This window comes from Aedes aegypti, chromosome 2 (genome assembly GCF_002204515.2).
Source record: "Aedes aegypti strain LVP_AGWG chromosome 2, AaegL5.0 Primary Assembly, whole genome shotgun sequence".
NCBI classification, from domain to species: Eukaryota; Metazoa; Arthropoda; class Insecta; order Diptera; family Culicidae; genus Aedes; species Aedes aegypti.
In genome coordinates, this window is record NC_035108.1 from 355,371,251 (window position 1) to 355,384,645 (window position 13,395).

General features: G+C 37.6%; 2 protein-coding genes across 5 annotated transcripts in view; both read right to left on the bottom strand.

Annotated features, from left to right (window-relative positions):
- LOC5563771 (tyrosine-protein kinase Btk29A) overlaps positions 1-12,073 on the bottom strand; it is a 417,823-nt gene extending 405,750 nt beyond the window's left edge. The window contains exon 1 of one of the 3 annotated variants that reach the window (XM_021846347.1): positions 11,986-12,073. The gene's annotated coding sequence lies outside the window, so the exon portion shown is untranslated. Of the gene's footprint in view, positions 1-1,241; positions 1,763-11,985 lie in introns of those variants that run through there. The other 2 variants (XM_021846346.1, XM_021846345.1) reach the window with 2 other exon arrangements.
- On the bottom strand, positions 8,803-12,302 carry LOC5576963 (dolichyl-phosphate beta-glucosyltransferase). 2 transcript variants are annotated; one of them, XM_021846351.1, is made up of 4 exons: positions 12,214-12,289; positions 11,986-12,176; positions 10,088-10,262; positions 8,803-9,712 (listed from the first exon to the last, which is right to left on the bottom strand). In XM_021846351.1, exons 2-4 carry the CDS (start codon positions 12,055-12,057, stop codon positions 8,976-8,978), a joined length of 984 nt encoding a protein of 327 aa, XP_021702043.1. In that variant the 5' UTR covers positions 12,058-12,176; positions 12,214-12,289; the 3' UTR covers positions 8,803-8,975. The 2 variants fall into 2 exon arrangements, with proteins under 2 accessions (XP_021702043.1, XP_001663059.1); XM_001663009.2 differs by having other exon boundaries at positions 11,986-12,302.
- Positions 12,303-13,395: the final 1,093 nt, after the last annotated feature.

Genomic DNA, 13,395 nt, shown 5'->3' on the forward strand with positions numbered 1-13,395 from the left:
GAGAAGAGTGCTGCTGTTGGTCCAATCCATATCCATATAGCCGCAGTCCATTGGTGTGGTGTGCGGTGGTTCATTTTGCCATGTTTCCGTGTCGTGTGAGGCGACAGCCAACAAAGAGGGTCAGTGTGTCTCAGTCACCATCCGATACTGACGGAGGATGGATGTGTTCCCCAATACACGGTTTTTCGTTCAGCGTCTGGTGGCTGGACGGAGTTTTTTGTGTGGGGTGATTGGGAATCGAACCCATGACCTTCCGCTTACGAAGCGAAGGCGTAACCTCGAGGCTACGGGACCCCTCCCGTAGAAGATTTCTTGTACAAATATCTGCAAAAATTCCTGGAATAATCCTTGGAGGACTCCCTGGAGGTACTCCTGGCCAAATTTCTGAACGATTTAATGAAGGTATTTTTGGAGCCCTTTTTGGAGTAATCTCTGGCAAAACCACTAGTCGAATCTCCGGAGATATTTCGAGGAATTCTACAAAAAAAATCTGGGGGTTTCGCTGGAGCCCTATTTGAACTGATCCTAAAATTTCTGTCAAATGTTAGCGATACTTGTTTTTATTTCCAAAGCAGGTTACTTTGGTTATATGTATTGAAGAAAATTTGACACTTTGAGTACAATCTCCAAGTCTCGCATACTAGATGTTGGTCACAAGATTTGCAGTGACAATAGCGGTCTAATTTCTTATATGTCTATTGATGGTTCCGAAGGCGAGGTACAGAAAATGTTTGCGATTCCTTCACTTTTAAGACTCCCGTCGTTGCTATCTGCTTCGAAGTCATCTCGCCGCTCAATGAATAATACAAAACTATCGCCAGTCATAATCACCAGCAACCTGATCAAATATCCCCTTCTGCATAAATTTTGTCGTTTCATTTAACAACTGTGTAGGTCTAATCCCCAAGAAAAACAGAAGTTCTTAAATAATAATAATTGCCAATCGCTTCGAGCAAGCAAAATAATCTGAATAGGGTAGGTGTACCAGTTATGGCCATAGTGGTTCCCTATTTCGCCATACGTAATAACTTGGATGTTTTAACATTTTGAAAAGTTTTTTTGTGTTTTAGCAGTAAGATATAGCTTATATCTTGATGTTAAAACATTCAAAAAAATTAAAAATGTGGAAGCTATCCAAATTTTGCATATGGCCAAATAGGGAACCACTATGGCCATAACTGGTACACTTTCCCTAATAGTTTAACGCCAGCCTTCATAAAACCAAAATATTTACAACACACCAGCAGAGGAATGATAAACAATTTACTTCTTCCTATCACGCGATTTTCTTCTTCCGAAAGGGCACCTCTCTGTTGCACTCTTTTCCCCCCGGGGACAACAAACACGAACTATTCTTCTGGCAACTGAAAACTCCTTTGCCAATTCACGATTAATCCACTTCCGCCGGTTTCACGAATCTTCCATCAATTCCAATCCAAAAATCCCGGCTCTCCGCCTACTCCGATCAAAACACTGCACACAATTCCGCGAATTGCAGTGCTAAGTTTTCTTCTTCGCACCCCCACGATCGAACAACGAATCGGATCACAGCGGTTGTTTCCGGATCCCGGCACTAACAGGCGACATCCGGCCGGGCCGGAAATTCCTTTTCGTTTTGCATCGGCACCGAAAAACGGGTTTTGTCCACAATTTCAGCGGCGCGTAAGAACTAACGACGACGGGAGCGAACCAAAGACCGAAAAACAATCTTCCACTCTAGGAGGAGGAGCACTCTTGCTGCTGTTGTTCGCGAACGATAATCATCATCAACCAGTCCAAGTCAGCCGTCATCATTGAAGACCCTCCACTACCAACACACTCACATGCAGAGCGGGTTTTTGACTGTTGACAGATGTTTTGCTTCAAAGAACACGGTAAAAAAATACCGAAGCTATTATTTATTTGACGATGCAATAACCGATGGTGGATAGACTTCCCATAGATTCTGGCAAGCTCCATAAGGCAATCTGACGTTTAATCACCTTTCTCTTTCCTGCACACGTACGCATATGGATTGTTTTCAAACGGAAACCGTTTCCGTATGAAAACAATAAACAAAAAATCCCATATGATCTTGTTGCTGGAATAAGAAGGGTGCGAGTGCCTTATTTTAGAAATTTCCAGCAAATAATACTCGTACTGTTCGAATATTCGGACTGGCCATTTCTGACGATCAAAATTTTTCGATTGCACTATTAGGATGTTGGAAAACAGTTTTACTTCAAACTTTAAACCGCAATCTTGTGTCTATCGAAATTGCATCTTCTAACCTTTATTCACAGGAGAGAGGATCGATGAAGAGAAATCAATCATGCGGCTTACGCCGTTATTCTAGCACACGCTTGATATAAGAAACTTTTCACTTGCCCCATGTGGCTAGGAAATTGATGACGTTTCAAATTTGTTTTTTAGTTTAATTCTACAACTTTTTTATTTCCATTTGAAGGAGGGGCATCTTAGAAGTAGTAAAGAAAATAATTTTGCGCAACATTATTTCACCAAAATTATTGAGCTTCTCGAGAATTTTTAGCATTTCGATCACTTCCTCTTTACTTCGAATGTTACGCGCCATGGTCTAGTACTAGTTGGGCACTTTGCGAATCTTTTCTCCAAACCGCAGACCACCACATAAGTTGCGCGCCGATCGATTATGCGCCGAGTTGTGGGTCGGTCAAAACGATTTCAATCGCTTGCAACTTGAGCACATGAAGGTATGAACAATTTTATTCCATGTGTTTTGTATTGGTAAAACAATTATGATCGCTCTCCAGTTTAGGACTCGAGCCCTAAAAGTGATTCACTTCCTCGGCGAGATATTTTGACATTACTTTTCGGATTTACAAAACGACGAAAGTAAGATTTTCAACTTTCGCTACCTAACCACTACTTTCGCCGCTCCGCTGTATGGAGATACAAAGTGACTTAACCACGAATCAAAACAAAACACTACTTGAGTCGATTTTACACTGGTACAAAAACGTCGAAAGTAACTGAATAAATCGGCTTATCTTTTTTTTAATAAAATTTTTGTGGGAAATAACAGGAATTCCCTAGTTTTTGAATGCGAGCTTATTGAATGCAAAATTTAAGCAATGTACACGGCGAAAAAATGTCAAAAAGGTGATTCATTTTAAAACAGTTTTAGAAGACAGGTTTTGATTCTTCTAAATTAATTTTCTCAAAACCGTATGGAAGTTACTTACGTCGATTTGAAAAAGTAATCGAGATTTCTTTATTTACTTTTTGACTGGCGCACAACTCGGCGCATGGGCCACCGGCGCGCAACTTGTTGGACAGTCTGCGGATTTAAGTAAAGATTCGCAATAACTGACAAGTGAACAATCTTTCGCTCTATTATGCATAAGGGGGCAGGATCCGTCTTTGATTTCGAAATTTTCAAAAGCAGTTTTTTTGTTCAAAATCAAGAAAATTTACAAGAAAATGTGTTCACTGTATTCTATTCTCTAACCGACACAACACATTTATTTATATCGAATAATTCTTAGCTTTGAAGAGAAAAATTGTTTTTGAAGTTTCGATGATGAAGATGATTACGATGACGGAGAGTTGAACGATGGTTGAAAAATCTGTTAATTTTTTAGTCTGTCGTAATGTTCTGAATGGCCTCAAATGTTTACGCATAAGTTTTAACGATCAACGCTTCGTCATCGTAATCATCGTCATCATCGAAACTTCAAGAGCAGTTTTTCTGTTCAAAAATGAATATTATTCGATGAAAATGCGTTCACTGTGTTGCGGTTGGAGAATTGAATATAGTGAACACATTTTCCAGTAAATTTTCTTGATTTTGAACGAAAAAACTGCTTTTGAAAATTCCGAAATTGATGACGGATCCTGTCCCCTTAAACGTAAACCCATAAGTTCACTAGGGCGATTCAATTTTTGAAAGTCCAATCTCCCATATCTTCTTTACCACCCTTATAATAAAAATAGTGTTCTGTGAAATTTTCAGCTTTCTAGGTGGTGATTTAAAGGTACGAAGAAATTTTAAAAAATGTTCCAAACACGTTAGTACGTTACACTGAGATGAAATCTCCATTATTTTTTATGTGCGGAAAACAGATAAGATGGGTTCGAGGGCCTAAAATTTTAGTTTATGTGCAACATTTAATTTTCATTAGATTACAATAAAATTAAATGTAATGACATATATTTCCCACATGCTACGCAATACAATACAAATGAAATGCATTCATGATTCAATTACGTGAAATATGTTTTTGATTGCGGGTCAAACGCAATAGAAAACAGAAAAAAACATATTTGGAAGTGTCTAGAAGAATTTGCTGATGGACTAATCTAAACGTACGGTAAATAACGTAATACAGTAAAACGTACTTCATGTAGTTTAATCAAAAATATCTGTTTCTTAGCAGGACGTGAATATAGCGAGGGATTTAGCACACCGGTGAACATAGCAGCGAAGTCAGAAAGCAATAGCAAACCTGGAAACGAGGCTGAAAATGCCACTGATTCCTCAGCTCGTTACTCCCATCAGTATCAGAAAAAATAATCGCACTTAAATAACTAGTCATGTATATGATACATAAATATTATTCAACATTATACAAACAGTTTAGACGTTAAATTTACGTTTTGGCTTTTTTTTTTCTTTTTTCGATGATGAGAAGTGTAATCAAAACAAAAAATAATCTAAAAGCGCACCATTTATTTACCATTTGTTGCCAAACATAAAATTTAAAAGTAGACTAATTTAAATTGAATTGGATCCAACCTTGTTTTGGATGTGCGTCGCACATAAAAAATAAAGGTTACATAATTACGGGTTCTATCTGCATCATTGTTAAAATTTATGTGCAAAGCTTGATTGCAAAAAAATATGTTTGCTGCACATAAAATATAATGGAGATTTCATCTCAGTGTAGTACTGTAATGTAAGTACTAATTTATCATCCCATAATGAAAACTCATTCTCCAAACCTTGATGAACAATGTTGCTGAAGTAACAAATCCGTTTTGAGCTAATTTAGTTTGTGATGTTTTTAGAAGTTTGCAGGGCTATAATTCCATATGAAGCTAAATAATAGCAAACAAACTCATGAATCTCTTCTCCTATCCGTCGGATTGAATTGCTCTCTTCAGCAAATTTCTTTATTAATTTCACTATATGTTTAGATGATGAATTTGTATTAACAGTCCAGTACTATAGCGCTTGGAATATGGAACTCACATCGTCTTTAGGATAGTAAGAAAGATATGGAAGTTAGGATTTTCAAACGTTTTTCAAATATTGAACAGCCCTAATATTCACTAAAATATACAAGTTATTTTCACTCACCTTACTTACCCACTTGCACCGCGATACCATACTAAAAATCACTAATAAGGCGAGCAAATACTTTAAAATTCTAATATTTTGTTTATCTAGACAAATAGGACTATTTCGTCTGTGACTTCAGACTTCTTCAGTGTCAAGCATATCTAATAATACTCAAAAAATGCTTTTGGATTTGGTTTCTGTAATTTGTCTGGCGTACATGAAATTACTGAGCACAAAAGTTTTGACCGAGTTTATTTCATTCCGACCACTTTTTTATGCCAGTTCTTGGTGCATAATAAAAAAAAAATATGCTCCATTGGGCCCATTCTTTTCTGTATAAAAAATATTCTACATTATAATAAACTGCCCACAAAAGCATAAATGTCCCATATGGATTTTCTAACCAAGACGTTTTTTCATCGCAAAATTCATGTTTCAATGTATGTACTACACATAAAAAAATTGACAAACTTTGTTGTAAAATATGATGGAAAAATATTAGTTTAGTGTAGTATAGAAAACTAAAAGCATAGCAGTCTCTATATGATATTTCAACAAAAACAGCAACTTCAAAACGTGAATTGCATTCAAGTTATTTGTTTTTCATGATCAATAGTAGCAAAATGAGTTATCTGTGTGGTGATGCTAAATGAATATGTTATGCACAGGGCTGGTAGCAAAAAGTGACACCGAAAAAAGTTATTTAAGTGACCAGATTTGCGAAAAAAGTGACTAAAAAGTGACTTTCGATTCTCTAAAAAGTGACTAAAAGTGACTTGAAAATCAAGCCGTAATTAGTTTCATTTCAATTCTAATATACCTACTGTTTTACGATCAATATCCAATATGATAGGGAATATTCAAAATGAGGTGCGGGTAGTATAAGTTGAGTATCATATTTGGAAATTTTTATTGCACTTCCAAAATTTCAAGATATTGCGTACTTTTTTTCAAACAGAAGAGTTATCATTTACGTGAATAATCCTTTTTTTAACAGGTTTTCAATCTTTTCAGAAAATTGTTGCTTTTATATCATCAAGTATTTGATTTTGTAATTTTTAATAAATTTTTTGAACATAATCAAAATTTTTGTCATTCCACATTTCCATCCAGGCTCCAACTTTTCTACCTAACAAGATTAATATTTTATTTATTATTGTCATCAATATTTTTATTAACGAGACATTCAGCCTGAGGCTGGTTTATCTCGGATCGATATTTTATGTAACTAGATCAAGATTACGGAAAATTTTATACTTGTGCATTATTCAATATTTCAAATTAAAAATAATGATAGAAGATCGAATATGATTGAAATACTGCTTAAAACCGCGTCCTTCAAATGCCAACTAAGGAAGAACAAATGGTAGATATAAACCTGAGTGGCATTGAAATTTTCCATCAGTAAGTTTGATGGGAGGTACGTTTGGCCGAATGGACATTTAGCATATAGAAGATAAGCTTAATAAACTGTTCTTCTGAGTTATGCTGTTTATATAGTTAATAGCACTAAGCTTCTAATATTTCAATCAAAATTACTTGGACATTTTCATGATTCACTTGACATTGGGGGTTATAGTTGGTCGAATTATAGTAAACTATGCAATAAAAAATACTTCAATACCGCGCATCTTATTGTCAGATATAAACTCTGTGGCTTTCAAAAAGCCTCCTGAATCAAAAAAGCCAAGAAAAAGATCCGACACCCCACAATTTTTTGAAGAAAGCATGCATGACTTCATGAACGATTTAATGAAAACATTAGATTCGCGATAAGTCGAAAAACACGAGGTCTTTTTTCACGTCGTTTGTTTTTAATTACGCGGTTTTTCCTCTTTTTTTAAAAAACGAGGTTTTTTTTTACGTGGGACGTCGACGGACGTAAAAAACCTTAGGGTACACTCTAGCTATGATCTATCCGGCCATTTTTAAAGGTTTGGTTTGTAAATAAAGTCTGTTCTAAGAAGTAAGATCAGTTTTTACTCTCAAATAGAACATTTAATAATTATTCTTTGTTTCGCGTTTTGGTGTTAAATACCTATTTATAGATTTTCTAAAAAAAATACATGGAGCCATAATGTTTTATATCAGGATGGTTTGGTTAATGAAACGAATTTCGAAGACAAAGAGAATAATAAGAACAGTGTTGCATTTGAACGCGTTCAGTTCGCGTTCCAGTTCAAATTTTTGAACGAAAGATCAAGTAGGCTTGAACATTGAGCAGTTCAAAAATTTGAACGCAAAGGAGCACAAAAATGAACGCGAAAGGAAAATTGTTTTCATGGCAGATGAAAACAAATTTAACAGCAGAAATATTTACTAGAGATGTCAAGGAACATGAAAGGTTCCATACATTGTACGGGATACCACACAGTGCAGTTCAAAGTAGTACTTTTTAAGTTTTGTGCTTCGGTGTGCATTTTAAAGTGAACGGGCCGTTCGTGAGCAGCGGCAGAAACTTGCACGAGAGTTCAATGTTTACTGCGTTCACGTGCAAAATTAGAACGCGTTCAGTTCATTTTTGGCTCGCGTTCAGTTTAATATGCATCACTGAATAAGAATGCATATTTTAAAACGTGGTGTTCTACAATAGAAGATAAACGATTTAATTATCCACCACAGAGTATGAACTAAATGAGAATTCACAAGATATTCAAAAATAATACTAAACATTTAAACCTTTAGTTTATAACAATGAACTTTCACCACTATTCACTTACTATTACAAAATACATGGAACTCTATGAAAGATTAAGTTTTGTCCAAGCTTTTTCCACATGAACCAATATTATGATACTGACTGAAGTTGTTCTGGTGATGACCTAACTTAAAACTTAGCCTAAATTAAAAAAGGCCTATTCCTAATTTTCTCCCGAAAATTCATCTCGAAAAAGTTAAAAAAAGTGACTTTTTGACGAAAAAAGTGACTTTAGTTGAAATGGCTTCAAAAAAGAGACTTTAAAGTGACTGGCCTTAAAAAAGTGACCAAGTTACTAAAAAGTGACTCGCTACCAGCCTTGGTTATGCAGAGATGTACTAGAAGATTATGAACATTTGAATAAAAATACAAACTTCAAATTTTGAGTGTTATAAGCGGAATAAGGGTTTATACCGACACTTCGAAAGACAAAACGTCGAAAGGACAAAAGGTCGAAAGTGATTTGCTTGATGGGAAATTTTCGACCTTTTGTCTTTCAACCTTTTGTCATAGATTCCTTGTAGTGATGACCCATCCATTTTTTTAATCTATATAGACGAAACGTTGCCTCAGTAAAAATGTATTATCATAAACGTGAAACGAGCTCACCGTTATCGATCCTCGACTGAACACGAATATCTTTCCACACTCACAAACCGAACTCGATTGATTTTGATATCATCTTGTTTCCATCGCTCGTTCCACTGGAGCATGCAACATAATCAAAAGACCACACACTATTCCCAAGGGGAGGGCATTAGGAAGTATATGATACACATAAGATTTAAGAAGATAAAGATCGTCCTTTGAACTCAAATTCGTTGAGACATTTATTCTATAGGTGCGTTACTCAATAGCAATGTACGTAGATTACATGATCTTAGGAATAAATTCTGGAACAGCTATGTTCCACTCTTAGAAGTCTATAAAATGCACAGCACTCGTCCAACCAAGCCGCTATGAGATCGACTGCCTTTAATTTACGTGTTCCTTCCGCAACTGCCACGCTCCGATTGCATAGCGGAACCAGATGAAGATCAAGTCGCGTCCCATCTGCAGCCATGACCAGAATGGAGTCAACTTTGAGCCTTCGATTTCGGTCCAGCGGACGGCAATCTCCTCGATCGGGATGTTGTACGATTGGGCAATGAACAGGAGCTCCACGTCGAATGCCCAACGCTCCACGTGCATCACGGCGAACACCTTCCTGGCGGAAGATCTGGTCAACAGCTTGAACCCGCACTGGGTATCGCGAATCTTCTTCACGGCAAATGTCCAAACCAGAAAGTGAAAACCATGCATGAGTAGCGTCCGGAAGAAGGTCCGTTGGGCGGTGGCTTCCTGCTCAAGATGCGCACGGGAACCGATTGCGATGGCATCTTTGGTATGATCATTCCCGCAGAGTTGGGCCATGCTTTGCTCCAGTTTAGCGTAGTCTGGGAATTTGGTGGCCCCGTCAGCATCGGCAAACAGCAGAAATCGACCCCGTGCGCTAAGCATTCCCAATCGAACGGCACCACCTTTGCCCCGGTTCTCTACCAGGGCCAACACCCGAACCTTATCGGTGCCATATTTGACGGCGTACTTTTGGGCAACTTCTACGGTTTTGTCACGGCTACCATCGCTAACGACAATCACTTCGTAGGAGAAGGATTTCTCCGCTTTTCTTCGAGATTCAAGATACTCAAGGCATTCGTCCAGCATAACCGGTACTGAAAAAGAAAGGGTAACTGTAATAGAATGTGCTGATTGCAGAATGGATATTTTTTATATTTCCAATTTTTCCTGATTTTCTCGATAAAATCGTCAAATTTTCTCGTTTTTAATTCAGTTGTGTTAATAATTAACCCTACTTCCATTTCAAATCATTTTACTCTTTTTTCCGTGAAATACCTATTCAACTTCAAACTACAGGGGATAGGCTCAATTATTATGAGATAGGCAAAATTTTGGTTATAACTTTGTGAAAAATGGATGAAAGTGGATGCATCCAAATTTTCAAATTTCCGGAGTTTTCCAATTTTTTCCGCTTTTCCCGGTTCGGTGGTCACACTGCGTCATTGGTATATTCTACTAATTCAACTTACGTCGCTTCTCCTCATCAAAGGCAGGAACAATTACGCTCAGTTCCAAAGTCGGTGGGTCTTCCAGCGATGGAAACCTCTGTCTTTCATCTGTGACCGAATCTACGAAGCTCTCCTCCTCCTTATGGCGGACAATGTGCGGGAAGGGTGTGGTTGTGACTTTGAGGATGATTCCAACCTGTTTTTTTTTTTTTTTTTTGTAAAGAAAAGTATAACATTAATATAATAGAACGCGTTTCAAATAGGACTGGTTGCAGGTCTCCTATTAAGGACTTGGTCACTATTTTAATACAAGTCTATATTTCCAATGAAAGGTTCAATGAAAAGTCTGTGTTCTGACCACAATGGTATATAAAGACACTATTTTTCGTTTTTTGCTTGTAGTGATGTAAAAGCCTTCTTCTGGAGTGCTTCGTGAAGCCCAAGCAGGATGGATCGTTGTTGCGTCGTCGGATAGGTTTTGTTCTCGGTTTCGCGCGTGTTTTCGTCGATGGAGAATTTTTTTTTCCCCTGTTTTCGCGCGTCTTGCTGGATAGTGCTTCGTGAAAACGGTTTGTTTTCGGGACGCCAAGAAGTTTTTCTGTTCGCACTGTGTTGCGAAGAGATATTTGTGTTCAGTCGAGGATGGATTACCAACTGGTGAGTTCGTTTCATGCTTATGATAACACATTTTTTCTTGAAAGTGTAACTTTTGTGTAATATTAAAACAAACTTTGTTTGGTTCGTCACTATAAGTGTCGGCATTATGCTTGTTTTACACAATTTCAATATACATATATTTTTTTCTTTTTTACATTATTAAAAATATCTTTTGAAATGTTCGACATTGTGAATGTTGACGTATTTTTTTAAAATTCTACCATCTCGAGACAAAAATGCACAGTAATACTCATATGTAATTTTCAAACAAACTATGTATGGTTCGTCACTACAAGTGTCGGCATTATTGCTGTTTCATATGATTTAAAATATATAATGTAATTCTCAGTTTTCGCTATTAATAAAAACTTCTTTTGAATTGTTCGATATTATAGATGTTGACGTTTTTTTTTAAAAAACTTCTCGAGACAAAAATACAAAACTAGTTTTAAATGTAAGTCGTATATTTCCCCCTTGTCCATGGATCGCATCACCGACCAAAGGTGACTCCCAGATCTTTTCCTCCCCCACTAATGAACACCCTTCCCGTGGTGATTGTGGAGGTATTCTCGGTCTCTAGAAGCAACAATCATTACACCCTAACATTCCTTCCCCATCCCAACTGACTGTAAGGACTTGGCCGGCGCCGTTATTGATCAATAATATTAGATCTGCTAAAATTGCACTTCGAGAGTAAGCGGAAACTCCCATCCCTTATTCATTTGGATCCCAGTGCAATTCTTACCAGTTCCGATCAATCACGGAGTAGCAACCATTGACATGTACAGTCAGTCTATGCTATGCTATGCTATGCTATGTAGTGATGTAAAAGCCTTCTTCTGAGTGTAGTGTTCAATGAGCACTTCCACAGTTATTAACTGAGAGCTTTCTTTGCCAAAGTTGCCATTTCCGCATTCGTACATCATGTGGCAGGTATAATGATACTCTTCTATGCCCAGGGAAGTCAAGAAAATTTCCATTACGAAAAGATTCTGGACCGACCGGGAATCGAACCCAGACACCTTCAAGATGGCTTTGCTTTGTAGACGCGGATTCTAACCACTCCGCTAAGGAAGACTAAACTTCCTATTTTTAAGACACTTAGTCGCTACCAGCCCTGGTTTAACAGAATTTTTCCCTTGTATTGCCGGATAGCACAAGCTATACAAGGATCTGATCTCAAACGAGAGTACTTTTTTGTTCACCAGATTATCTCTAAACCAGTTACCTACAATTATCATGTCAACTATCAGAATACTTACCACAATCATCAGGAAGAATATAAAGCCAGAACCGAATAAAAGTGCCAGCTGGACATATTCCGTAATCGACATGGTGCTTTTCTGTCTGCTGGCTTGCAGAAGCCGCACTTGACCAACAAAAAAATCGAGTTTCTTTTTCCGCACAGCTCAGTTACACTGTCAGGCACATGTGGAACTATTTTTTCTTCTAACTATTGTTTAACTAAGCTAACAAGAACACGTATTCACTTTTTGATGAATATTCTTGCGTTGCGATGCGGAGCTGCAGACCGATAGTAAATGAAAACAAGAAAACGTCAGCCAAAACACATCGACAGTCGCCAACAGCTCCGGCGAGTAAACAAAAAACTGCCAAAACACCGGTTCGGTGCGCGGGTTGAACTGAACAGGCGGGATTTATGCGCGCACGGAAAGAGAAATCTGATATTATGCAGCCATTTCCAGACCGCAACAGCAGAACAGGCCAAAGTTCAAAACGTAAGCAATGAAAAACAGGCATTTCACGGCGGTATTCTCTCTTTTGCTCTTCAACAAAACTTGAAGACAATGGTGCCAGTACCTGTCAACTTTGACAGGTACTGGCACCGTTGTATTCAGATTTCTCGAAGGAGGGAAGGAAAGAAATTTTTTGATGACGTCACCGTGCAAGGATTCCGCGTAGAATCCAAGGTTTCCGCGTGGAATCCCAAGGATTCTGGGTAGAATCCCAAGGATTCCGGGTGGAATTCCGAAATCCCAGAATTCTCCTTAATCGATATGGTCACGGTCTGGGAGGGAGAAACCAATACAAAATTTCTGTACGTCATAGTGAGCCGAGATTCCGCTGTCACGGACTGTCACTGTGAGCCCAGATCTCAAACATTGGACTAACATGAAAAAAGCGCGTAACTGATTAAAACACATTTCGTATTTCTTCAAAAGTGATAAAAATCGAATGAAAATCAATTCATGCACATAACGCAAGTAATGTCACGTGAGCACCATTTAATCTGATTTAACATGAAGCATTGAAAAACGCATCGTTCTACTTTTTCCAATGAAAATGAATATTTAGTGCATAGAAAACTGTGGCCCTTTTTTCATGTTTGTCAGGAAAGATCGAAGGTGCACTGGAGTTATCTTGCAGTTCAAAATAACGTTGTCTTATATTTCGTGTGTAGTATTGGTGCCTCCCTCCCAGGTCACGGTCAGTGTTCAGACAGACCAAACGAGATGATATTTAGGCGTTCCAAAAATATGCTAAGAACTCCGTCAATTATATTTTTTCCAGTGCAGTTGTATCCGATGATTGATGCATCTGTATCTTTTTAATAACATATATGTTATTAAAAAGATAAGTTCCATTATTACAGCAAATAATGCAAATATTCCTGTACAGTTGAATTTCGTTCGTTGCACTATCTTTAGAAG

What these genes read in the sequence shown, in the direction of transcription:
- LOC5576963 (XM_001663009.2), bottom strand. Translation starts at nt 12,057, where the DNA reads ATGTCGATTACGGAATATGTCCAGCTGGCACTTTTATTCGGTTCTGGC. An exon ending in TATTCTTCCTGATGATTGTG is followed by an intron (nt 10,263 to 11,985) that starts GTAAGTATTCTG and finishes AAAAAAAAACAG; the next exon opens with GTTGGAATCATCCTCAAAGT. An exon ending in CTTTGATGAGGAGAAGCGAC is followed by an intron (nt 9,713 to 10,087) that starts GTAAGTTGAATT and finishes TTTCTTTTTCAG; the next exon opens with TACCGGTTATGCTGGACGAA.